The 25,888-nt window shown below is 37.8% G+C and overlaps 1 protein-coding gene across 1 annotated transcript; it reads right to left on the reverse strand.

Moving 5' to 3' along the window:
• Nucleotides 1-3,545: 3,545 nt before the first annotated feature.
• On the reverse strand, nt 3,546-24,692 carry LOC105048999 (uncharacterized). Its single transcript, XM_073261105.1, is given in 11 exon segments — nt 3,546-4,089; nt 9,022-9,076; nt 12,469-12,524; nt 12,644-12,731; nt 20,491-20,586; nt 20,727-20,821; nt 20,903-21,925; nt 21,928-22,840; nt 23,145-23,289; nt 24,149-24,231; nt 24,343-24,692. Coding segments are annotated over 11 exon segments (2,784 nt in total). The 5' UTR covers nt 24,529-24,692; the 3' UTR covers nt 3,546-4,045.
• Nucleotides 24,693-25,888: the final 1,196 nt, after the last annotated feature.

A 25,888-nucleotide genomic window follows, 5' to 3' on the forward strand; every position in this document is an offset into this window, starting at 1 on the left:
CATATCATTTTGGTCACCACTGCAGAAAAAACATACATACAAATAAGAAGGGTACACTATATACATTCAACATCTTTTCTCATTAAAAAATACAAGATAAAGTATACATATATCTTTAGCTGCTAATTACTCTTTACTGTATTAGATGCAAACCATGAAGGGTGTTCATTCTGATCCAAGCAATAGGTTGGAAAACGGCTTAAAGGGGCATATTTTGTTTCGATGCTTTATAAGACGGACTGCAAGTAGGTCAGTAAATTGTTTATAAAAATCCATAATACCATGGAACCAAAAATAAGCATACTAAATCAAGCTTCATGTACTCAAGTTAATTAATCGATATAACATTGTATTTATCCCTTTATTTTCAAATCCAACAAAATTTCGTGTTTTCAACTGGTATTTTACCTTCTTTTTGTCGAGCGATGACAACCATCATGGACGAGAATGGTGGGATGATGGTAGTTGGCTGGGGCCATACGCCGGAAAGGCATCACTTGGGAGATAGTGGATTAACAGGAGAGCTCCCAATATGGCTGAAAATGGAGGAACTAGTTGGTCGGGACAATGTGAGGAGCATGAGGATCTCTACATTGACCTACATTAGAGAGACAGCATGTCATAGGCCAAGAAGATGGGGGGTTGAGGCAGATTGAGAAGCCAAGAAGGGGAGGAGGAGTGCAAGGAAATGGATTCTGGAAAATCGAGAAGAGAGTTAGAGATTGAAAATTTATGAAAGGCATAATTGTCCTCCAGGGACCAGAAATTAAAATCATCTTTGCTTATGGATTGGATGCTATAAAATAGATCCCAAGGGGTTAAAAGTTAAGGTGTGGTCCACTACTGGATTGGTCCTTAATTTTTCTTCCTTCTTATTACAAAGTATAGGAAGTAAAACACACTCTTACAAGATTACAAAGGAGCCCTACTCTCTTATTTATAAGCTCTGGGCACATGGTTCACTGGACCGCCCCAAACTAGATGGTTAGGGGTATGCCAAGTCATATTGATGGCCCATCAATGTGGTTCAAATGTTCATTTCACAACGTCATTGAAAACGGAGTGAAAGAAAAGGAAAGAGAGGAAGAGAGAAAGAGGATGGGAGGGAAGGAAATGGAAAAGCCAATAGTGGCCCGTTGAGGCCGCTGAGACCTCTAGGGCTTCACAATCCTCTACGAGAGAGATTAGAGAGAGAAAGACAAAGAGAGTGGGGAGGGAGAGAAATAGAGGGAGGAGAAGAGGTAGAGAGGTCATCGGAGGGCTGCCAGGTAGCTATCGTGGCTGCTGGATGGCAAAAATTCACTCCACAAATGCTATAGGTTCAAAACAAAAGTGGATCTCTTATTCATCGTATTTTTTTAAAAATATGATTCAAAATTATTGTCGACTTCACTATGAATCGTATTAAAAAAGAAAAATATAATGAATAGAGGTAGGCCACCTCTATTACAGATATAGCATCCACGGGATGATTTTTACCATTTGATGGCTTCCTACTGTCTTCCCTTCCTACGTCTCTCCCTCCCCCCTCTCTCTTTATCTCTCTCTAATTTTTCTCACGGAGAACCGTGAAGCTCCAAAGGTCTCAGCAATCCTCCGAGGGCCTCCACAGCCATCGAGTGGCCATTGCAGGCATCTCCGCCGACCTCTCTCTCCCTCCATCTTCTCCCCTTTCTTTCTCTTTTCCTTTCCTGTTCTTCCTCATTTGGGGTCGATTTGGATCCAATAAGGAGAGTACCGACTCATACAGTGGCCAACCAACACGAGGTCCAATTCCAAGCTGATGAATCTTGTCTGGGCAAGTACACATATGTCTCTAATTGTGCCATTGTCGAATTCTAAGAGCATCCTATTCCTTTTGATGCAATAACCTACAATAAATATCTAGTTCTAGAAATATCTACAAAATTATCTAAAGCATGAAACATCCATGACAATATCCAAGAAAATGTCTAGCCGAAATATCCAGGTTCCTAAATATTTTAGCAAAACATCTCAAATAATAGAGCTATCTGGAGGATTATAGAGAACTCTAATTTGCAAAACCTCAAAAGCACTGGTCCATGACACAAAGGACAACAAAATAGTGAGAACAGTCTATTAAGCAATAACTTTTAGAATAAATTACATCGGCAGCCTTTCGAACTTGTATAAGAAACATCTTTATCCCAAATTTTTAAATGTTTTCAATCAAACATCTTAACTTTTTTTTTTTTAATTGCAATGTGGCCCAGCTATCAATTTGTTTTCTGACACGACTAACAGAAAGCAGAAAATGACTAATGCACCCTCCATCTTCCATGAAAGTTATTGATGGATCGAAACTAATTCAGTTGTGATTGTTATTAAGAAGGATGGGACGTGAGGATTTGGAACTTGGGAGGGAGAAGGCGGAAAGGGGTGGAAGAGCTTGCGACACCAACGGCCTCACACATTCCAGCTGATGAAAAGCCAATATCCGTTGCTGACTCTACCAACTTCTCTAAAAGGCATGCTGTGATATCTACCTTGGATCAGTATCCATGGCAACCTCACTCAGCAAACAATACAGCGAGAACGAAGCTTGGCCAACCATGATCAATCTCTGCTGTCTGTTAGCATTTGAAAAAATCTTCACTACTTGCTCACCTTCAAACACCTAGGAAGTTCTACCAAAAAAAAAAACCTAGGAAGTTACGTAAGAACACTAACAAACATGATCCTGCTAGGCCGGAGATTTTTCCTCCAGCGCATGCTCTATAAGGTCAATCGCATCCTGCCTCGAGGAAGCCAGAGATGCCAATTTCGTACCACAAGTATCTTTAAGCTTCTCGCAGCAAAAATTACTTGCAAATACCTAGATTTTCCAATAAAATTTTCACATACAAATCACTTAAGCTGGCCGTAGGACTGATCTCAGAAACCGCTTTCATTTCTATAGGCAAGATGACATTCTCAGAAAAATCGATGATTACTAGATGAAATTATGTGAAGCACCTATTAAGCATGGTGTAATTATGTGAAGCACCCATTCACCAATCTTCTCACAGACAGACCCTTTTCTCTTCTCTGATCTTGAAGAAGACAGTAGTGGGAACTCGAGGCGTAGCACAAAAACATTCCCCGATCAACTTTACAAATGAGTCCTGAGAAGCAACATCCAAAAACCCAAGTTTTATTTTTTGCCTTCTTTTTTTTTTTTGTTGATACACAAAAAGCCAAGTTTTTTAGAGCACTTCACGTAGGAAGCAAGAAGATTGGAGACGAGTCGTCCCCCTTGGCAGGGTGTAGACATCGTTCCGAGAAGGAAGATTATAATGGTGGGGTGACGACAAAAACATAAAAATTCAGAGCATCATAGAAATAGAGGTATTATTAAGTAATCATGTGATGATCACATCATTAGCTTCCTAATAGAGTTGGATGGCTGCGCCACTTTGCAACAAAAAAAATAAGTTACGATATCTAATTAAAAAATCAGGCTCCAAATATTTCTTGCCCAAACTTTCCTGCAATTTACCCTACTTCCATAAAACAGATACTTCTTGCACACAAGGTTCTCCACGGACAGAATTATATCAAGTCAGAGAGCATTCTTATGCTGCAGTGACCAGACACGATGACTTTATCACAAGAATCCACAATTTACAACATGATTGCTTCCTTCCTAGTGTTACATTCCACCAGCCATAACTTCTAGGTATTTTATACAGGCCATTAGCAGGAATTTGAGGTACTAAAAAGATGAAAAAAAAGACAAATTTTCTTTCATATACATATAGATGATTCAGTACCAGCATCAAGTCCCTTGACCAACTTCCAGGCTTTCTGGCTTATAAACCCAAATGCATCTTGGTGGCCACCACCGAAGAGTCTGAGTTACCAAAACGTTTACAGCAGAGAAATCTTTTGCATACACAATAAAAGAGCAAAATACCTTGCTCCAACTTGTCATGGTATTTTCTACAATCCATGAAATGTAAGTTGACCGCTTTCACGATTGATCATCTTAGGCACTTGAGATTACAAGGATGAAAACCTCACTGCAAACTGCAACATTAAATGCTCAGGCAAACTTCTTTCTCTTCTTCACAGGCTCTGACTTACTTCCTGCTAAGAAGAACAGACTAAGAACTTTGATTAGTGCAACAGTTAACAATATTCAAACTTCGCATATTATTCTAACAAAATCCACATGTTAATACTATCGAAAAGCTCATAATACATCGACAGTCAACAGCCTCCTAAGAAAAATCCAAATATTCCTGTTCAGCATATTCCTTAGTAGCTTATGGACATTATAAAAGATTTGTCCTATAGATGTTGTATACTGACAATCAAACTGATATGAAACAATAAAATGCATCAAAACAAGCCAACCATTCAGATTAAGTTTCATCAAAATTCAGAGGTTTTGAGGAGAAGGTCAAAACTCTATTGTTGCAGAAAATGTATGAGATGCACAGAACAACCAAACATATACACAAAATAAAAAAATTGTATATGCGAGTAAAACCTGAAATTGAATCATTTTATTGATGCCCATGTGCTGGTAAGTGCCATATCAGATGAAACTTTTCCAAGACTAAGATAACCTGTTTTTACCAGAATTTTGAGTTTTTGCAATGTTTTGACATCACACAGTTTATCAGGTCTTATGATTTGAAACAATCTTAGCATTTATAAAGCATTATTTTGGGGCCTGTGCTACAATGTCCCCTAGTCACATGTTCCGCAAGCCGGGCTGCTGTAATTCATTTATAACAGCCTAAGACCACACATAAAAGGCATAGCCAGAACTTCAATTTTGAGTTACAATTTGAGTTTCCTTGTCCCGTAGAAGTACTCAAGTTCTTGGTGCACAACTAGTATGGGACTATATGCACATTGTTTGAGGCCCTTATTCAGGGCCAAAATAGTGATTTTAGGGTTATACAGGGCCAAGGAACTCAAAATAGAACTTCTAACTAGCCTTTTAGAATGCATTGGGAAGACATTGGGTACTTACATAAGGCCAAGGCACCCAAAATACAACTTCTAGCTAGCCATTTTGGATGAGATCCTAGGTAATTACAGCCTAAGTGGCCATTAACATAAATTTTGAGCTTATTTCATTTGTTGCTGCATGGACAACATGGTGAAGATTATTTCATATGACAAGTGTAATACCTAGCCCATTTGGGCCCTGAACCAAGCCCAACACAACAACAACAAAAAAAAAAAAAAAAGAACGAAGAAGACTCCCGCTAGGAGTCTTCTTCCACCCAAATCATCGGAGGAGAAGTCGAATCCGAGGGGGATTCGACCTCCCCTCCACTCTATAAGACCCCCTCTCCCCCTCCTAAATAACCCACGATGATCACCGATCTCTCTCTCCCTCTCCTTTCTCCTTGGTTTCTCCAATTAAAGTCGAGGCCTCCCGTACCCATGCTCGCCGGAAATTGGAGCCGACAATGCTGCTGAAGCCAGAGGTAAACACTAATCCTTCTTTTTCTCCTTCTTCCTCATCTTCTCGTGGCCTTGGATGCCACCGTCACCCACCGATTTGCCGAAAAACCCACAAAACTATGAACCTCTGTTTTGCTCTGTTCGGCCGGCCATCTTCCTCCTCTTTTCCGGCCACCAACACCGCCGTTTGCGGTGTCTCACCCCTAAGATAGGACCTCATCTCTCTATCCCTCTTCCCTGAGTCTTGGCTGCCGGTGACCGGCCAATGACCGAAAAATAAAAAGAAAAGCGGATCCCCTATTTTTCAAATTCTTTAAATCCCCTGCCGGTCGAACCTCATCGCCGATCATCCTTGGCTCCACCGCCGCCTCCACCTGCTGTCAGAACTCTGACCGTGCTGCCGCCTTCACCAGAGCTGAGCCACCGAGCCTCCCTCTAGTCCTCCCCTGTTCGGCCAAGGAAGAGGAAAGAAAGAAGAAAACAGAAGGGAAGAAAAGAAAGAAGAAAAGAAAAAGAAAAAGAGAAAAAGAAAAAAAAAAAATAGAAAAAAAAAGAATGAGAGAATTTTCTCTCTCCTCTCTCTAGATTCTCTCTCCATTTTTTCTCTCTAGACCTTTTTCTCTCTTTATGAATTTGTCTCTCTAGGATCTTTCTCTCCCTCTCTGATTGCATCACGAACCCTAGGATAAACTTGAGATGAAAATATGATGACCTAAGACTGCTTCGAAATTCGTGCAGTAGGTTAGATCCCAATCCGATTCTTATTCGAAATTTATAACATCGATCATGATTAATCCATATTGAGTCACCCTGATATGATCTCTGATGATCTCGATCATGATTGCCTCATTTGAAGGATACGAGATTCTCTCTCCACTTTCTCTCTCTACCTTCTCTCTCTAAAATTTTCTCTCTTCATGAATTTTCTCTCTCTAAAAGTCTTGGGGACCAATGAGGATCCAGATACTCAAACAAATCTCGATTTTGGTTAATCCTAGGAAAATCCTGGATTTGTGTTATTAGGATCGATTATCAATAATTTTCTATATATGATTTTTATATTTGATCAGGGTCATGAAGAGAGATTATTGTCTGCATAAGATATCAAGTGGAATACTTGTTAGAAAATTCATAAATCAAAGAAGAACATTGATTTTTGTATTTGGATCAGTCACCGGTAAAGATAAGAATCCCTGTACATGATCACTATTATATATGCTATTTTACCGTTGATCTTGCATCGTTGATTTTGCATCGTTGGATTTGAGATCGATGAATTTGCTATATCCGAGACACCATTATTTGCTTATATGATTTTGAGCATAAGTATGTTATGTCAATATATATGTATCAGAGATTGATGGCATGATTATATGGATATGACATATCTAAATTGATCATAATGTAAGTCGGAATTGATTTGATGAAATCAACACATAATGATTAAATAAAAAGAGATATGGTATGGACTAGCCTTGTCATGTGAATAGCTCGTCAGGAGCTTATATCTGGAACAGCCCGCCAGGAGCTTATGCCTGGGACAGCCCCCACTGGCTTATAGGTGGATCAGCCGGTCAGGAGCTCATGCTTTAGACAGCCCGCCAGGAGCTTATGCCTAGGACAGTCTCTTACGGGTCCAAAGCCAAAAAGAAAAAGATCAAAGATCATATCATAATCAAAAGAGAAATGAAAGACAAGACATGAAACAATTGTTGAACAAAAGTATTTCACCCATTAATATATGATGATGCATCTCTTCGACAAGACAGATAATTTATAGATGTTTGAATTATTCCAGATATTGAACATGAGATTTTATATTTTATTGCTTATTCTTATTTTCAGATTATATTATTATATCGGTGTGATATGAAATTCTTACTGGGCTGTAAAGCTCACACCCCTTCATCTTTCTTTTTCTTCTCAGAGTTACAGGATGCTCATGATTGGCTATGGATTGAATTTACGGATGAGCAGATAATAGATAGAGTGTCATAGTATCTGATCAGAGGATTGAAGAAATTTAATTTGTAATTATGCAAGGTTTTACGAATTATTGTTGAAATTAATTATTATGGATGTTAAGGTTGTAATGATTTAATTTGGCCTTGCATATTCTTTAGGACTTGCTCTAAGGAGTGTGTGGCCATCACGTATCCGACCTGGATGTTGGGTTCGGGGCATGACAACAAAATACCAAAGTTTATGTAGTGATGTTGAAAAAACAACTAGTACAAATTTTTAAAATGACTTAAGATTCTAAATTTCTAAAGAATATCCTAAAGATATTTTTATTTCTTTGAAGTATGTCTAGGAACTGGCATAAAATAGTTAAAATTGGTCTATCTGCTAAAAATGGCTAAAGTAGTGCACCCAGCTAAAATTCTTTCCATAGACTTAACTTCCTACAGTATTTTCCAACCATTAGCATGGTATAAAAGGAATTCCAGCCCCTGATTGACATAGAAAGAGAAACAGTATTCAAATTATCAATGATATTTGCACAAACTTGGTTTGTAATTGTGTTGTACCACAACTAGAATTTATAACTATGCAGTATACATGTTAAATAGCAATTAACATAGATATATAAGATAATTAGCAAACTTAGATCTGTCAGCTAGTATGAAACAATTAATGTTGGTCTATATTAAAAGAGAAAGATAAAGTGATGTGCGTTAGAATGACTAGCATGTCTTGCTAAAAAATTGTACCAAGCATTGGCATTATATGGCACAGCACGCACACCAAATCAGCCCCTAACTGGCAAGGGAAAGATACAATATATACATTTGATACCCTAAAATCATTTGAAACAAGTTATTTTTTCAAATTGAAATCTTAATAGTTTTAGTTTATGCTGCAACTATGAACATAATTACATAAAAAAGGAACTCAAAATCCCTTAAATAAACTAGAGATATCTGAACAAGAGTAGATTCCAGAATATCATAAGCCATAAAGACTATCATGACATATTGTATCATCCAAGAATATGAGCTGGAAATTTCTTATCACAAAATAATTGACCAAGGGCCTGTTTGGAAGCTCAGGTAACTCATCCATGGGATGGTCTTGTATATACTAAACGGTGAAAAGAGGAGAGGGAATTGGAAGAGAAGAATGAGTCCAGTGGGAAGTTCCCCAGATCGTCCAATCCTAACAAACCAGGATACTCCATTCAATCTACAAGATGATTTAACTGTACAAGTTCGCGATAATCTCATTTTTTATTTCCAGTAAAATTCTTCTCTCATCGTGAAATTTATCCCCAAAAGATTTTGTAGCCATAATATAATTTCCTTCCATGGACAATCTCTCCAAGCATCCAAAGTGGGTCTAAAGGAAACTTTGATAGATATCGGGTGTTAAAGAACAGAGATCACATGGGAAAAGATTTACATAGTATTCAAACATATATAATCATAAAAGAGTTAACTATCTGATACTTAATGAAAATCCTGTAAAATAGATAAATGAGAAAAAAAAAATCACCAAACAAAAAAGGCACTATTCAAGTTCATCCATAAAATATACTGCAATAGCATCCGGACAAGGAATAAAACAACTTTCTATTGGTTGACATGAACAAACCTATCTTGGGAGAATTCAACACATCCACACCTCTAATGCCTGCAATTGAACCATCCTGCAAGCCAAAAAAAAAAATTAATAAGAAAAATTTTAAAGGCAGTTAACAAAAAATTAATTTTAAATCAACATGAGGATTAATTAATAAATATTCCAATTAAGATTTAAAAAAATATATTACACCAAAATGCCCCTAATGGAGGAGAAAGAATATTTTATTGTATTTTCAGATGTTTTCCTAATGCATTTTTTTGGGTTAGTTTTAGAGTTCTTTGCGAGTAAGATTGATGTGTAAGAGCCCAATTTAGTTATATATTGGGTTGGATAAGTTAGGAAGTTGTTAGGATCTAATTTTTAATTATATTTGCAAATTTGGATGTCGCAAAATTTTAGATTGATTAGGGTCATAACAAAAGTCGAGTCCTTTCTTGGGTAGCCAACAAATTTTTTCACTAATTTCAGAGTCTATACATATGCATCTATTTAAAGTGACAAATTTATGAAAATTAGGGATTTATTTTTGTGTGGATTTCTATTCACCTATAGAAATCTGTATGCATTATTTTATCAAATAAAGTTGTAGGTTTATACTGGATTATTCAATTAAGACATAAGAAACCTCATGTTTTAATTCAGCTAATCCTTCCAATGTCCAAGGAACCCTAAAGGATTCATCTTAAATATCCATTGCCTCCCTAATTTCAAATTCTGTTGGTTGTCATATTTCCAGATTCTGGACAACAACAAAAGTGTCTTGAACCCTATTTTTGAGCCCTACACCTATTGTAGACAATCCTTAAGATTTTCGTGCATCAGTTTGGTATAAGAACTAAAGAGTCCCACAATTTTCCTTGTTGGTTTCCCTCTCCTTTGTATCCCCTTCTTCCTTCCCACCCTTTCATTATGTTATCAGTTAGGTTTCAGGATTGATGACTTTCATCAATATATCAAATATGAAAGGCATTTAGGCAGGTGCATTACAATATGACATCCATCAAAAATGACCTTGCAACAATAAAGGCTTTGTTGCAAGCAGTTGTAGATGCATGAGGCACGCATCACATTGATGTAATTTCATCTTCCCCAGCTTCTGATCATTTAGAGATTCCAGAGAAAATTTCTCCAACAAAAGCCCATGTCAAGTTGCAAGAAGAGCCTATCAAACTGAGAATTTGCCATGTGAAGATCAAAAAAGAAAATTAATTTGATCAAAGAGGAATCCAACATGGAGCCGATCAAGCCACAAAGGAATCTTCAACAAGTTCATCAAATCATTGAACCATCAAAGGAGCATCCAGAAGATTTGATTGTCGGAGCCTGGAGGCAAGATTAATTCCAACTTGGTGATTAATGTTAAGATCCATTGCAATGATGTCCCATACTTGGCCAATTTCTTTGCTTCCTTATGATAGTGAGCATTGGATGTTTGGAAGCCTTCAAGCAGTGGATTGAGATGCACCACAGTTTTCATCCTATGTTTTGATTTTAAGAAAAATGAATGTAGAAGTCCATCATTTATTGGATCCAACAGTGGTCCGTGAGCACCATTCAAGAGATCACATGAATGCAATCTTGCATAGCAAATTGGATGATGGAGGACAAAAAATATTTGATTATATTTTAGCACGTAAATTGATGAAACTTTTTTCTTTCCTTGATCTCTTTACTTTATTTCCTACTACTCATTCCTCTCTTATCTGTCTTAATCTTGTTCTTCTATTGTTTCTCTCTACTTCTGTGCTGTTCAGATCGCTGTCTCAAGAGATCTGTGTACATCATTTGATCAAATCGGGTTGCAGGTTTATAGTGAATTATTCAATTAAGACCTAAGAAACCTTAAGTTTTGATTCAGATAATCCTCCAACATGTAAGGAAGCCTAAAGAATATTCCTCTTGAACATCCATTGCCCCTAATTTCAGATTCTATCCAGGTTAGCAAATCTGGGGAATGATTGTCAAGCTTATTGTGGTAAGCATCATTATTTAACAAGTGAGACCATAAGAAAGTTGCTTTTATATTGATTTACAGGCATGGTTACTTTGTAGGCATATATTTCTTTAGTCAAATTGACTGATGAACTGATAAGAATCATTGAGACTATACAGAGGAGAATGTTCAAAACCCATAACACTGATTCCAAATTGAAAATATAAATTGAAAACCAGATCGATTTTCATTATTTAATCATAAAGCCTGATGTCTACCAATGTAAATTGAGATTCAATGGAAAGGAAGGAACAAAATCTAAAAAGAAAAGGATGTTATCTTTTTTTTTCCTCTTGTTTATCTGCTTCTCATTCTTTATATAGAAAGAAATCTGCACCTTGTTTTTCCCTAAATTATCCCTAAATAAGAAGAATGGAAGAAACTAAAAGAACCAATAGCCATCCTTTGATTTCTTTTTCCCTAAATTTTCATCATTGAATCTATTGTTTTAGTTTCATTAAAGATTCTAGGTTTTTTAAATCCTACATTCTGATCTGGAAAGAGATGTTTCCTAAAGAACATAAATTACAAGAGAGGAGACGAAGAATATGATGTGTTTGATGTTGAATTAAAGAAATCAGATGATAACATACCAAACAGAGATAATTTGGTTTAAAGAAACAAAAAAGAATGATGTGCTGAAAATAAATTCAATCATTAAGGACATGCATGAGAAAGTGGTGTCCAGAATGTGAAACTATACCAATTGTTGCCCTCAGCAGACTACCAATGTTCAGGTGTCAATGCGTGTCTTTTGAGGATAATACAGCCGTAACAAGAATAGGGTTGAATGTAACAATAAAATCATGGAGAAAATCAATGATATATACAGGTCAAGACTGGCTTAGTTAGAGGGTAGCATATGGATTGAAAAATACAACATATCCAATATAATTGAAAGCCTGGTAAATGAAGCACTTGATCTCATATGCCTCCTATAAATAACAACGATGGGAAAGAGGCAAAGTCCAAGCATGTAAGCCGCAATATGAGAGATGGATAGATGAGAATGTTGAGGTGCGCTTGTAGTTATTCCTATAGGGAAGAAATGCCTACATGAGATGAATCAAAAGGGTTAGACAATAGAACATATCAAACAGGTGACATCCACTGCTATGAGAAGCCTTTTTGGGAGGGACTCAAATGTGGATCCAAAAGTCAATAAAAAGAGGAGTAAAGACCTAAAGAAATCAGGATGACTGTTGCAGGAAAAGATATAAAATGTTGCACTTATACAGGGTGAACCTTCCACATTAGTAAATGGAGATGACAGATGAAGTCAAGAAATAAGATTTGTGGATAAGGTGAGAGCTGCGGGAATGACTTTTGATTACATATAGTTGATGCTAGAAAGCAATTTTCACTAATATGCATATTCAAGTCTGTGCATGTAAATGCAAAGTTTGATAAAAAGGATGGCATGAAGCCATGCACATATCAAGATTAGTAAAATTGTCACAAACCGCATCATAAATTATCTGTTGGCACCAATTAGCCAGTGGAGGAACAATCAGTCGACCTGCAATAGTTTCCACTAAGTTAAGCAGCAGAGGCTGGAGTAGTTAGCTGAGACAGCCCACAACTAATGACAATAATAAGTACTTAAATATTTGTAGCTTTAGTGAATGAAGAATTCACCTGATCTAGATCTTTTTAGGTTAAGAGATTCAGGTGAGGCCATAGATAATTTATGAGCCTTACCCCGAGTATTTGGAGTTTGATATACCTGCAAAATGCAAAAAAAGGTGTCTAAATGTTGACATACTATAATATTAACATAGTAAAATTAATTAAGTAAAAGTTCCAGAAAATATATCAAAAACATGCAAAACACAAGCAAGACTATAAGGAACAGAAGCCCAGTGAGTATCTGATTTCCAATATCCAAATTATCAAGATATTCCTAAAGATTCTCATGCGACATATCTAATGAATTAGAAGTAATATAGAGAGGGAAATGGTCTTACTATGGAAAGCTGTTTCCTGGAGTAATGTATTTACCTATCTTTGTTTTCAAGGCATAACTTTGTCAAGTAGCATTCGCCGAACCATCAGGGTGTGCTAAACCGTACTAGCGGTTGACCAGCACGGTTCTAGCATCAAAAATGGTACACCAATGAGGAAGAAGAAAAGAAAGGAAAAGAGAGGGAGGAGAAGAGGAAAGGCCAGAGAGGCCGTCGGAGGACCGCCACAAACTACAAAGCTCTACCCTCCTCAGTCAAGAGGAAAATATATATAGAGAGAGAGAGAGAGAAGGAGGGAGAGAAACGGAAGGAGGGGGAGTGGATGGGGATGCCAATGGCCAACCATACATGTCAGTTCAGGTCCGGTACAGAATAGCACAGGATGTACCTAACCATACCACCGACCAACCGACATGGGGTTCGGTTCCGACACAGCGAACCTTATTGTCAAGCATATCAAATTGAAGCTAGATCATACTTTAATGTTAATAGTTCAAAAGAGCTTAGTTTTTTGGAACCTGAATAAGTGTTCCTTAAAAATTACTCTAAAAAAAAAATCTTTAGTCAATTATAATCTTTAAGAAATCCAATATGGTCAAAATGTCGAATGGCTCAGGACTCCAATAGTGGGAGACAATACTCTTAAGATGTCATATTCATATATTAAGTTAAAACTTCTTATACATTATGAAGCACCATCTAGGGCTTTAATAGTCTATCTGCACGTTACATCATTGCTTTGGAAAGGAAAGGAAACACATTACCCAATTATGTTCATGGCAATCTAGGGTCTTGGAAGGACAAAATAGGGACAAACTTAACCTTTGGCACCTTTTTCCAGAAAGTGGCTATCCTAGGATTCAAGCACATGCCAACTTCTCACCCAAGCCTTTACCACAGCACAAGCAAAGGCCCCCATATTATTGCTTGAATTACATAAAATTTAGTATTGGTTTTAAGGTAGATTTATTTTTATATGATTCAATTAATGTTTTTCAAGAAACTATGGTCTTAGTACTTTTTATGTCTCACTCCCATAACACTACAAGATTTGAATTATTTGGTATATGAGTGAAATATCTTCTGCCTATCTTCTCCATTAATGCTACAAAGAGCGGTACAAAATATTAATAGCCACTCATGAGTCAACAACAGGTCAACCACTTTTCTATTTATATTAAAATAGTGAATAAAACTAATTATTAAGTGATTTAAATAAATAGATAATAAACATACTAATAAATTAGTGCAATAACTATAGTGGGTTGGCACATAAAATCTCCTATTATTCTAACAATATCATTGTAGGCTTTTTAAGATGTTCTCTCACCAATTCAATTCATGTTGTCTTAGGCTTTCTCCTTCTTCATCACCAATAAATACAAGTCCAAGTACAATTCCTTACCAGGTCCCCAATTTTTTTGTTGCACATGTCCATGCCACTTTGTTAACACTTCCAACAATTCGCCCTTAATGGATTTGACACCAGGCTGTCTTACCTTAAATTTCCTAGTTTTACCTGACTCACCTTTAATTCTTGTTTGCTTGGACACTCTAATTTTGCATTCAAGATCATACAGTATTCCGAGCTTTATTGTTATTTATGCAAATTTTCCTCATATCACCGAGGCATTTTTTGCACACATGAATCTAAAACCACCTCCCCACTTATCTACCTAGTAAAGTTTCAAATACTTGTACAAGACCTGGTACATGTTTTCTGCTGGAGCAGTATGGTACTAGGTGTGGGCACATGGTACAAGATTTCGTCTGTACCAACACATTATGCATTGATGCCCGAGACTCGCACCATACCATCCCATTGCAACAATAATTGATACCTTGGTACCTAGTTTTTAATAAATTGCACATGTATTCACCTTTTCTTTTATTAATTGTAAATCAGTTCAAATTCAAATATAACAATCCAATCACATCCAGTGTGTCAAAAGCACCCAGGTGCTCAGGTATGGGAAGGAAACCCAAGAGCACCTCAACAGTCTGTAGGTAAGGTAGATTTGTTGAGCTGCCCCCTAGGTGAGCACAAAGCAAGGGATAAGCATCCCTCTGATGTCCAACACTATAATTCTTCTCCCCCTTGCACATTCTTTCAAAGCTCCAGCAGCTTTATCTCATGGAGAATGTTGATCTATTTGAGCCCTTGCATATAAAGGTTTATTTTAGGATGTTCCATATTTTTTCTCTTATCAAAAGTGATGTTTTGATGTCAGTTTGGAAAGATGCTGAACATGGTATCCGATGCTCAAGGGTTTAGGATGGGAAACCTTAAAGATTAATTTATGAAACATTGATTGAGCCCTTCCCACTGCTAGATTTTCTGACCCCCATTATCCTTCTGCTCATGGAGCCCTTAGATCTGGAATTTTCATAATTTATATAAAGAGAAGTTTTGAAGATGTCAGGCTGTTTTTCATAAATTAGTACCTTGCATTCTTCAGGCAAGCGTATTGTTGACACATAATGCCACAAGCAACATAAGGGTCCATTGCTTTAAGGGATACTGGGGCTTTTGGCAACATTGATCACATTTTAGAATCACTTGGCCATCATGTTGCTTGCAGCTCTATTTGTACCCTACACCTCAAAAGGATTTCTTTCTTGAAATCCAATGCAATATTTAATGTCATATAACTTCATCAACTAAAAATATAATTTGCAAAAAACATAAACCATGGTATGTGATTTACTAGACAAACAGATGCATCATTACTCTATGTCAACCTAATTATCTTACCTAGCATTTACTCTTACATATTTCAGTAAGCCGAAAACACACTAATGCATGCCAAAGTCTGACATGTATGTATGTATGTGTATATGCATACAAATATCTGTATATATATATAACCATGAAATATGAGTGCATTCAAGGCTGAACAAAGTTTTTATTTCCTATACCATAACTATTACCATCAAGCCTTCTCCCAACTTTTTGGGGTCAGCTTTGTGAATCCTCGTTCCCAAAGCACTTCTACTAAGGCTACCTTTGATGTTGTTTAAGCTTACCCATGTGCATTCCGACAACTTGCATCATGTTACCATCCCTTTCTCTTCCTACATTCTTCAATAATGATTAAAGTCCCTTCTTCCCAAAGCCTTCTTAGACCTTCATCATACATGCCCATACCATCTTATTTTGTTCCCCTTTGCTCTGCTCATTCTCGCTCCATCATCCCTCCAAGTTTTACCACAGTCATCTCAACCACCATTCGCCGAACCATCCCGAACCAAATGGTTCAGGCCATGCCAAACCGTATGTTAAAAACTTAAGGTTGATATGCGCAACGGAAGAAAACAAAAATTTGTGATTAACATACAGCGGATGAATAAAAATAATTTTTTAGATTAATCACGCGAGATCTCATCTCGAATCAACCCTAAATCCTTGTAGTTATTAAGATTAAGATTAAAAGATGGAAGATTAAACCTTCACCTTTGCACGGATAATTTTTCACCGCAATCTGATGATCGTAGATGTCTTCACGATTCCTTTGAAACAATACAAACATCCAATCTCTACAGATATCCACACAGAAAAAATCAAAGACTCCAAATCCTATCTTGATTCCTTTCGCAAGGAAATCAGCATGCAGCCTTTTTGACTGTGCTCCAACCCTCAGGCACGAGATGCTCTTAGGGCATCAACTTTCTTAGGCTTCCAAAACCTCTGGGCATCCAACACTGGGGTGAAAGAAAGATGTGAGGATGAGGTGCTAGAAAAAAGTGAATTAATTTTTCAATACATTGAGCACCCTCTTATAGGCGTGAACTCCATCACGCACTAGAGCCCTTCACGTACAAGACTCTTGGGCGTCCAAGAGTTCGTCCACATTAAAACTCCTAATGTGAGGAAGTGGGCGCACAAAAGAATCCTTCTCCACATGAAACTCCTTTCACGAGGACTATGGGGTGTCAAGAATTTTTCCCACATTAAGACCCCTAATGTGAGGAATTATGGCGCAAATAGAAGGCGTGAGGCATTAGGCTTTTAGTTATGCGTGAGACCTAATCTCAAAAAGTCCCTAAGCATCCCAACTCTTTGGACATGAGAAACCACCTTAAGACGTCCAACTCCTTGACGGAGGACTCTTCTTTTCTTGGGGCGTTGGCTTTTGTTTCACATAAACATATTCATGAGCGTGAAGACTTCTTGGCGCACAACTCCTTGGCGTGAATACTTCATTAGGCGCACAACTCTTAGTGTCCACCATCGACCATTCAAATCCTTATCGCATAAGGAGTCCAAGTGGATTCAGGATTCTAGGGTTTAAACATATGCTAGTATGTATATCCAAAATCTTTTAGGATTTTTCATGAATCCTAATTCAATTAGGACCTTCAAGGCCTAATCTTAAGTTCTTGACCAATTTTCTTTTTGTGTGTGATCTCATAAATTCTATTCTGCTTGATAATAAAATATATTGTGATCTCCATCATCAATATCATTGAAAGTCCTTTCAATAGATTGAAACAGTTCCAACTCACTCATTAAGAATTATTGACCATCAGATAATTCTCATGAGTCTCACAATCTATCAGTGATGTCTAGCAACATGTAGTAGTATTTCAACAGAACTGAATGGATAAACCTCTAGGTGTCGATACCATGTAATTCAGTCCTTCTATCGAATTCCGACTAGACGGAGGTTATGAAATTACTCGTCAAATCCTATCATCTGTCATATATCAAATTTATTCAACTCAAATCCCTGATGTGAAAATAATGAAAAAAATTTTTCACTATTCACATGTCCTAACCAAGATCTTCTGAACTCAATCTCATAAATCACATAGGACCATCTCCCCCATTCACGAAGGATGATAAATTCTATATAGATGCACATCCTACTCCTACAATGAACCTACTATAGCCAACATGCACCATAAAGATCCATATGGATAGGAACGAAGTGTACATACAGTCAAACTACAGCAACCCCATTATAAATAGCCGAGGTACCACAGATCAAAGGACTATCCATATTACTGCAACATCGAGTAAGTCACTAACGAATAAGTAGATATCCAAGTGACTTCTCGTATTGATCACACTCAATACCCTTGTTCTCTAACAGTCATCTGCACTCTCACTCCAGTGTTCCTATACTGTAGACTTGAAACTCGTCTATCCTAAACAAGAAAACGATTCATGCATCAATCTCTCTAAATTAATCACCGTCCCCATGATAATCCATCAATTGGGAGTATTTAGGAATCAATAATCAATGACATATGCTTCAAATTCTCAACTCTTGAGAATATATCATTATCTTATTAATTTCTTGGACAATTCATGGACACATACACAATATGAATGAAATAAACAAATCCAATTTCATTGATAATCAAAAAGTCAAACACAAAATTGTCCTAAAAAAATACATGTATCGGTCTAATTGGCTTCTAGGACATACATCTAACATCGTACCAGCGGAATATCAATCCGATTCCGACATGAAAAATAGCACAACAACAATCTCAGAGGGGGAAGAAAGAGAGGAAGAGAGAGGAGGGAGAAGGAGAGGGAGAGGAAGAGAGGGCCTCTGATAGTCGTCGGAGCTCTTTCCAAGCTCAGTAAGGATGGAAGGAGGGAAGAAGAGAGAGGAAGAGACCTCATCGGATCATTAAAGACCCTCGAAGGCCTCTAGATGGACAGCGATGCTGTCGTGAGCTCTCCAACGGCCGGTGAGTCAGAGCACCGAGGGAGCGGAGAGCAGCCGAAGCCAGAGGATGGCCTTCGCCCTCCTCCAGTTCAAAATAGGGATCGTCCTTATTTCGATTTTATTTTTTGATTTTTAACAGACAAAGTCGGTAAGGCAATTGCGTTGCCGACTTCATCTTTTTTTTTGAAAAAAATTCAACTAAAGTCGGCTAATGGTGAAGCCAAAATTTTTTCAAAACAAAAATACGATATTAAAAATCAAAAAAAAATCAAAACAAAAGTGAATCACTGTTTCGGACTGGAGGAGGGCAAAGGCCTGCCTTCAGCCTCAACCGCCCTCCGCTCCCTCGATGCTAGCTCGCCGGCCGTCAAGCTCGCGATGATGTCGCCGCCCGTCGAAGGCCTCCAAGGATCCGATGAGATCTCCTCCTCTCGTCTTCCCTCCCTCCATCCTTATCGAGCTCAAAAAGAGCTCCAACGGCCTCTGACGACCACTGGAGGCCCTCTCTTCCTCTCCCTCTCCCCCTCTCTCCCTCTCCTCCACCCCCTCTCTTCCTCTTCCTCTCCCCCCTCTCTCCCTCTCCCTTTCTTCCTCTCCTTCCCCCCTCTCTTCCTCTCTTCTCCCTCTCCCCTTCTCTACCCTATCGGCTCATGCTGGTCTGGTCCGATACAGACCCTTACCGACTTATACTGCCGACCGGCTAGCACAGATCTCAGTTCCGGCTCCGTGGACCTTGATCTCAACACTCCAAGACTAAGGCCTTCCCTACTTTAAGCTTATTTTTTTTTTAGTCAACCAAGAGAGATGAGATAAGACAAAACTTTCACAATTAATTCCAACAAATATATGCATAAATTGAACAAATAGGTATAATATTTAAAAACCATTCCTGAATTATGTCTAAAATAGTTCTAAGTGGCACTTCCAGAATTATAAGGCTTGGTTGTTATGTTTGTGGTTGTAGTTAAACATTTCCAAGTACAATAGATCTTTCATTAATAAAAAACTTAAGAAAATAAGTCTAGTTTTTCTTTAAAAAATAGTGAATACCAAAATCAACATGCATAACAGCAACAAAAATATGCGAAATTTTCTATTTAACAAATGATTTCCCAAAATGTTCTCAAACAGTAGAATTACTCTAAGATTATCTGATAGTCCATGAATGTTATAAATTAGTCATAAACTATTCATGACTTATTTATAACAAACTGATGTATGAAATATTAAAAATGCTATTTTTTGTTGTAGGTGGTGTTAGTGTTCACATTATTTCTAGTGGTTAACTCCTCATGTTTGTTTCCATGTGCCCTACCAAATAGATTCGTGCAGAATTCTTTTTTCAGTTTTTTCTCTAATATTAAATATCCTGCTATTATTTTATAGCTTTCCTATCATTACCCTTAGCTGGATAATTATGATATCCTGAACTTCTGATTTGGACCACAATAATGACTTGGACATGAATTATGTTGAATCAGAAGCTCTCTTTCAAATAGGTTTACTTTCCAAAGTTACAGGTGAAACCCAAGAGTTTCATTTTAAACTATTACTGACAAGACTAAATCAACTAATCCAAAACAAAATACTGCTTGCAATGTTTTGCCGAAAACATTTCATTTTGGACAAAATGAACCAGACATTTGATTTGCATCAAAGTTTGGCAACCTCCGAATCTTGGGCCATCCCGCAAATATTTACATTTAGAAAATCACAATATGAATAGAAAAACTACTGATTGAACAGTAATTTTTAGAGTTTATGTTGCAGGAAGAGTTTGCATCAATCAAATTCATAAAGATTCAAATTACAAAGAGAACAAAGTGAAGATGTTTACAGATGAAATTGGCCTCCAAGCTGTTTTCCTTCGGGTAGTGTGCAATGTTTTCACCCCGGAAGGTTGCTCCATTATTAAAACCTCAGACATTTTGGCCTGTTTAACATCAAAGTCACACAGAAGATCTAAAAGTTCAGTTTTGATCAATAGCTTTTGCATTTCTCTAATTGTTAAGATGCCTAATGAAACCAAAGAAGGGAAAAATTTTAGTTTATAACATAATAATATTGACTTACATTTTGATCATTTGGTCCGTTTGGAATATTTTCCCCAGTCATAGCTAATGTTTTATCATTGCTGGATTGCTCCTTCACTGAATTAGCTAAATGACCTGTAGTTTTAACAGGAAACTTCAATGTCACATTTTCATTGTCATCATTCATGCCAATGCAGTCATTAGTATGCCTATCACCTTGTCTGTGCATTACAACAGTAGCAGCTGGAGTAGATATAATGCATGGCTGAATCCCATAGTTTACATCTTCGCTACTATGTTCCGTTGGTAATGATTCAAGAGAAACCTTTCCCACTTTAGCTACAGCCTGAGTATGTTTGTGCCTGGATTCACGCTTAGCATCATTTGCTGCATTTACAATGTTATGGTCCATTGGTACAGAACTGACCCCAATTTTTTCAACCTCAGGGCTACATCTAGCCATCTGGTTATCATCCCCTTTTTTCTTTGATGACTTCATCCTAGTACTTAATGCATCAGCCTTGACATTAGTTGAGCTTTTTACAGGTTTCCCCTCCGATGAAGCAGAACTATTTCTGGGCACATTACGTGTGCGAAGAACAATTAAAGACACATCATCCTGAACATCTCTAGTTGATGAGAGTTCTTCAGTTCCACACAAAGAAAATTTACCTGTTAATTTTTCTTCATTGGCAGATTTTTGTGCTGCTGGCATAGAAAAGTGCAAACAAACTTTACTATTGATGCATTCAGCACATTTTTGATCTTCTTTCTGAATGTTTTCCTTCTTTCTTCCTCCTTCTTTTACTACATCAGTTAGATGTTTATTTGTTGGAGATTCCTTCACTTCTGATGCTCTAGTGCTTTTCATATCAACAGCAGACCCTATCTGGGGAATAGAATCCCTTGCAGCAGGAAATTTACAGCTCTCAATTTTCTTAAAAATCCTACGACACATATCATCTATCTCATTTGATGAAAAATCTTTAGAAATTCCTGTGATGTTAACATTGGGTGACTTCAGGTTGTTAAGGTCCATCCCTCTCCCTTCAACAGGATGAGAATCTGCATCATCTTGAGCTACTAAAATGGTAGAATGCACCATTACTTGATTCTGTGATGAAATCTTAGATCTTGCTTTATCATCCTGTGCCATGGAAACCTTCAATTGTTTTTTGACATCAGAAACAGGAGAATTTTCTGAAACCACAGTCATTTTGACTTTTGATGAATTTGATTTTTTGGGTCACAATCTTTTTGCACCAGCAAATCATCTGAAACACCTACATTTGGTACTCTTAAAATTTCTACAAAATGTCGTCTTTTTACTGCATCATGTCCAAGTTCCTCATCATGTTCATGATTTGTAAGATTTGATTCTTTTGGCAGTGAATCTTTTAATAAGTATTTCATCCCCACTTTGCATGACTCTAATCTACTCTCAGCACTTTCTTTTCCATCTATACAAGCTGCAACATGATCAACATTGTCACAATCCATTGCAACAGAGACCACCAAGTCATTATCCTTCTCTACATCTCTTGTTTTTGTCAACAGTGTTTCCCTTCGCATGGTTGTTCCTGTCTCTGTCTGGCTAGTGATCTCCACCGCTGGCTGGCTATCAGTTTCTCTGCTCTCATGCATTAAAGAATCATATGAGACGTCATGATTTAACTTAGAATTTTCTTCCGGGACATCACCTGCATGTAAGTCATTTCTATGACCCCCTTCTTCAGCATGGCTAGTTACATGTCCTTCAGCATCATGGTTAATGGTGGTAGCACATCCCTTGTCATTTTCATGCTTTTGGTCACTTTTATCCATCTCATGCTCACCACACTTTTCCACAGCCAAAAGTGGTTTTTGGCAAATCGGATTCAATGAAGGATCTCTAAAGAATTTTTTCAGAGTTTCAGTGAAGTTGCTTGACAGAGTAACACCAGAAGATATCAGTATGTCACAGATCCGACCAATTGGAGACTCCTTTACACATACTGAAGATGTATGACCTGCACCATCAGCTGAATCTTTGGATAGCTCACCAAAACCAGCAGAACTTGAAGAATTACTTGAACAAGTGGAACTCCTTCTAAAATACTCATCAGCATAGTAATCCCAATTATAAGGAAATCCAACTAGGAAACGATTGCAAACCTGTAAATGTAATAAGGCAGAAAGGTGAAAAACATATGACAAGAGATTGTCAGCATTGAACATCCATAGTTGCACATCTCAACAGTCAACAAGCAACAAGCAGAAAAATATTTTAGCCATTTTAGCCTAACTATTTTCTAGCTTTTATTACTGAAACTGCAGCTTATACAATTAACTTTGCGGTGTAATGCCTTTTAAAAAGATAGAATATCGGGCAACTAGCCATCAAGTAAAGGATGAACAATTGCTTTTGAGTTCTCACTGACTAATATATCAAAATAAGGGAGAGAAGAAAATCACAAACCTCAGGAGGAAACCCATTATCATGTGCAAGTGCTTTGTTTATCATGCCCTGGATTATCACAGTGATCCCATCTTCAGTCTCGAGAGTGTAGGCATCATATCTTTTTGCAATAGGTGCAGAAGTGAAGACTCTGATTGCTTGTTGCCTGTATTTGATGTGAAACAACAATAAAGTTGTGAAAAATAATATAACACAACAATTTGACACCGTCAGGCATACACTGAAAACACTAAGAAGATAAAAGTTCAGATTTCCAGGTTCTGAAGTATAATGACAGGGTTTACCTGCACTATTGTGTTCCAAGCCACTACAAGACCACGACCATCTTTCCCATCACAACTAGTTTTAGTAGCTTACAACACACATGTGATCCTTCCTATTGAGATGAAGAAGATGCCAAAAAAAAATCTAAAGAAACAGGAGGATAATTTTCAAAAACAACAAAAAAAAAAGAAACAAATCCATGTGTATATAAGCAGTATCTAGAGCCTTTTTAATTCCATTGTAATTAAGATACTTAAAAATAAGTACATCCTCATCGCATCTGACAAGTATCATGTCTGATATGTACAGGACATGGAAACGTCCAGCAAGTTGAAGCATCTGTGCTTGGGAGGCTGCTCCCTAACCTAGAAACTAGATGTCAAACCTTTGTAGTTCCTTGCCTTCCTATTCTAGTCAGTGAAAGAACATCAAGAAGTAGAAACAAGTTGAGTAGGTATAACATTATCATAACATCGAATTTTGCCAAGAGGTTCCAATAAACCAGAAAAACATCAAGCACCAAAAAGCTTTACAAACCAACACAAATGATATACAGGCAATAAATGACAGAAGAACTTTATATGGTTCTAGTGTAGAAACTAGATTTACAAAAAGAAAATTAGACTCACAGTACTTATTTCTCCTCTAACCATTAACCATTTGTTTCCCCTAAAAAATCTCATCATTCTACAGCTATATTGCAGTTGGATCCAAAATATCCATTGGAATTAATCGCTTACCTGGTGGTAAACCCACTGACGGCCAATCTTTTCCCACCCGCTCCTCTTTCCGCTTTAACCAACCACCAATCGGACAACAAAACCTAGGTTTTCAAACAAAAAAAAAAAAAAACCAATTTTGATGTTTCGGATAACAACAGCATCGTCCAAGAAACAAACAGGAAAAAAAAAAAAGGGTTCAAATGAAATCGAACCGTGTTCTTCTCGGAGGACGAGGAAGAAGAAGAGCGGGTAAAGGGAGTGCAGGGAGTGGGATTAGAACCGCCGGGGTCGGGAGTGGTGGACGAAGACGACCTCGCCATGGGAGTAACGGAAGAACCGAGCACCGCCGTCGCCGGCTCATCTTGGTTCCCTGGTGTAGTCTTCTCTCCGGCCCCCATCGAAACGAGCCGTATCCGAGAGCGAGGGTTTCTCCGAGAGGCGCGTCCCTCCCTTTTGGCGGGAACTCAACGTGAGAAGGCGTCGACCACGGGGCGTAGTGGAGTGGCAGTACGGGTCCAGGGGAGGCTTGGTTGACGGTGAAAAAGGGAGGCAATCCATCACCCGACCCGCAAACCCGATATGCCTTCACGTGATAAGTAGGTTGAAGAAAGCACATCTGGGCCACCATGCCGGGGGGGGGGGGGGGGGGGGGGTGCAACTTTGCTGCACCTGTTTTCCTTCTTTTTTTTTTTTTTTTTTTTTTTTTTTTTTTTTTTTTTTTTTTTTTTTTTTTTTTTTTTGGGTAAGACTTCGCTGCACCTGTTTACCGAATTGATCAAATATAAGTTCCGAAGTCTTACCCATTTTAGGGTTGGCAATAAGTTGGGTCCACCCTCCTAATCTGTTAGACCAAATCAGACCCATATTTGAACACCTGTAGATTGGGTCGAATGCAAAGACTGGAATTTAGATTGTTCTAAAATCTGGGCACAAGTTTGGGTCTTATAAATGCTGATTCGTCCAACCCCAAAAAATTCTGAATCATATAAACCTCTATTTTCTTTATTCTGAATATCTTTCTCAATACATTGAATGAATTCTTATTAAAATTAATTTTTTTAATCTCAACAACTATATTTTCTCTCATCTATTATCACTTAATTATATTTAAATATTCATATTCACGCCCATCCAAAGACTAGACATGTGATCGAAGATGGATTGAGATCCGGTCAACCAGAGCCCAGTCTATCTCATTCACGCACCACACACACATACATGCATGCATGTATGTTTGTGTGCAGTGTACGAGATAGAATGGGTTCCGATTGATTGGATCCCAATCCATCTCCAATCACATGTCTAGCCTTTGGATGAGCGTGAATCCCAATGTAGCTCTAAAAAGTAATAGACGGGGGTTTGGAAGGCGTTACGTTGAGCTGACATTATTTAAAAAAAAAAAGAAACCCATTGAATGGGAGATGGGACTCATGCGTCTTTTATTTGGATGAAGTGGGGAGTTTGAAAAGAAATAAAACCATGCTTTAATGGGAATGGGACACGTAAGAAGAGCTCCATGATTTAATCTATGTGAGATAGAACACGTAAGAGGACTCATGCCTCCTCGTCTCGTCTCCTCTCTCTCCCTTTCAGAATCTATTTCTATAGAGATTCTTTCTCTCTCCTCTCTTCTTCTCTCTCATCGGCAACTATCCTCATCTCCTTCGAACATTCTACCCATGACCACCATCTTCTGGTCACCTCCCACGCCTCCTCTCTTCTTCTCTCTCTAATCACCATCCTTGTCTCATCTGAAAC

The sequence above is a fragment of the Elaeis guineensis genome, chromosome 7 (assembly GCF_000442705.2).
Source record: "Elaeis guineensis isolate ETL-2024a chromosome 7, EG11, whole genome shotgun sequence".
NCBI lineage: Eukaryota > Viridiplantae > Streptophyta > Magnoliopsida > Arecales > Arecaceae > Elaeis > Elaeis guineensis.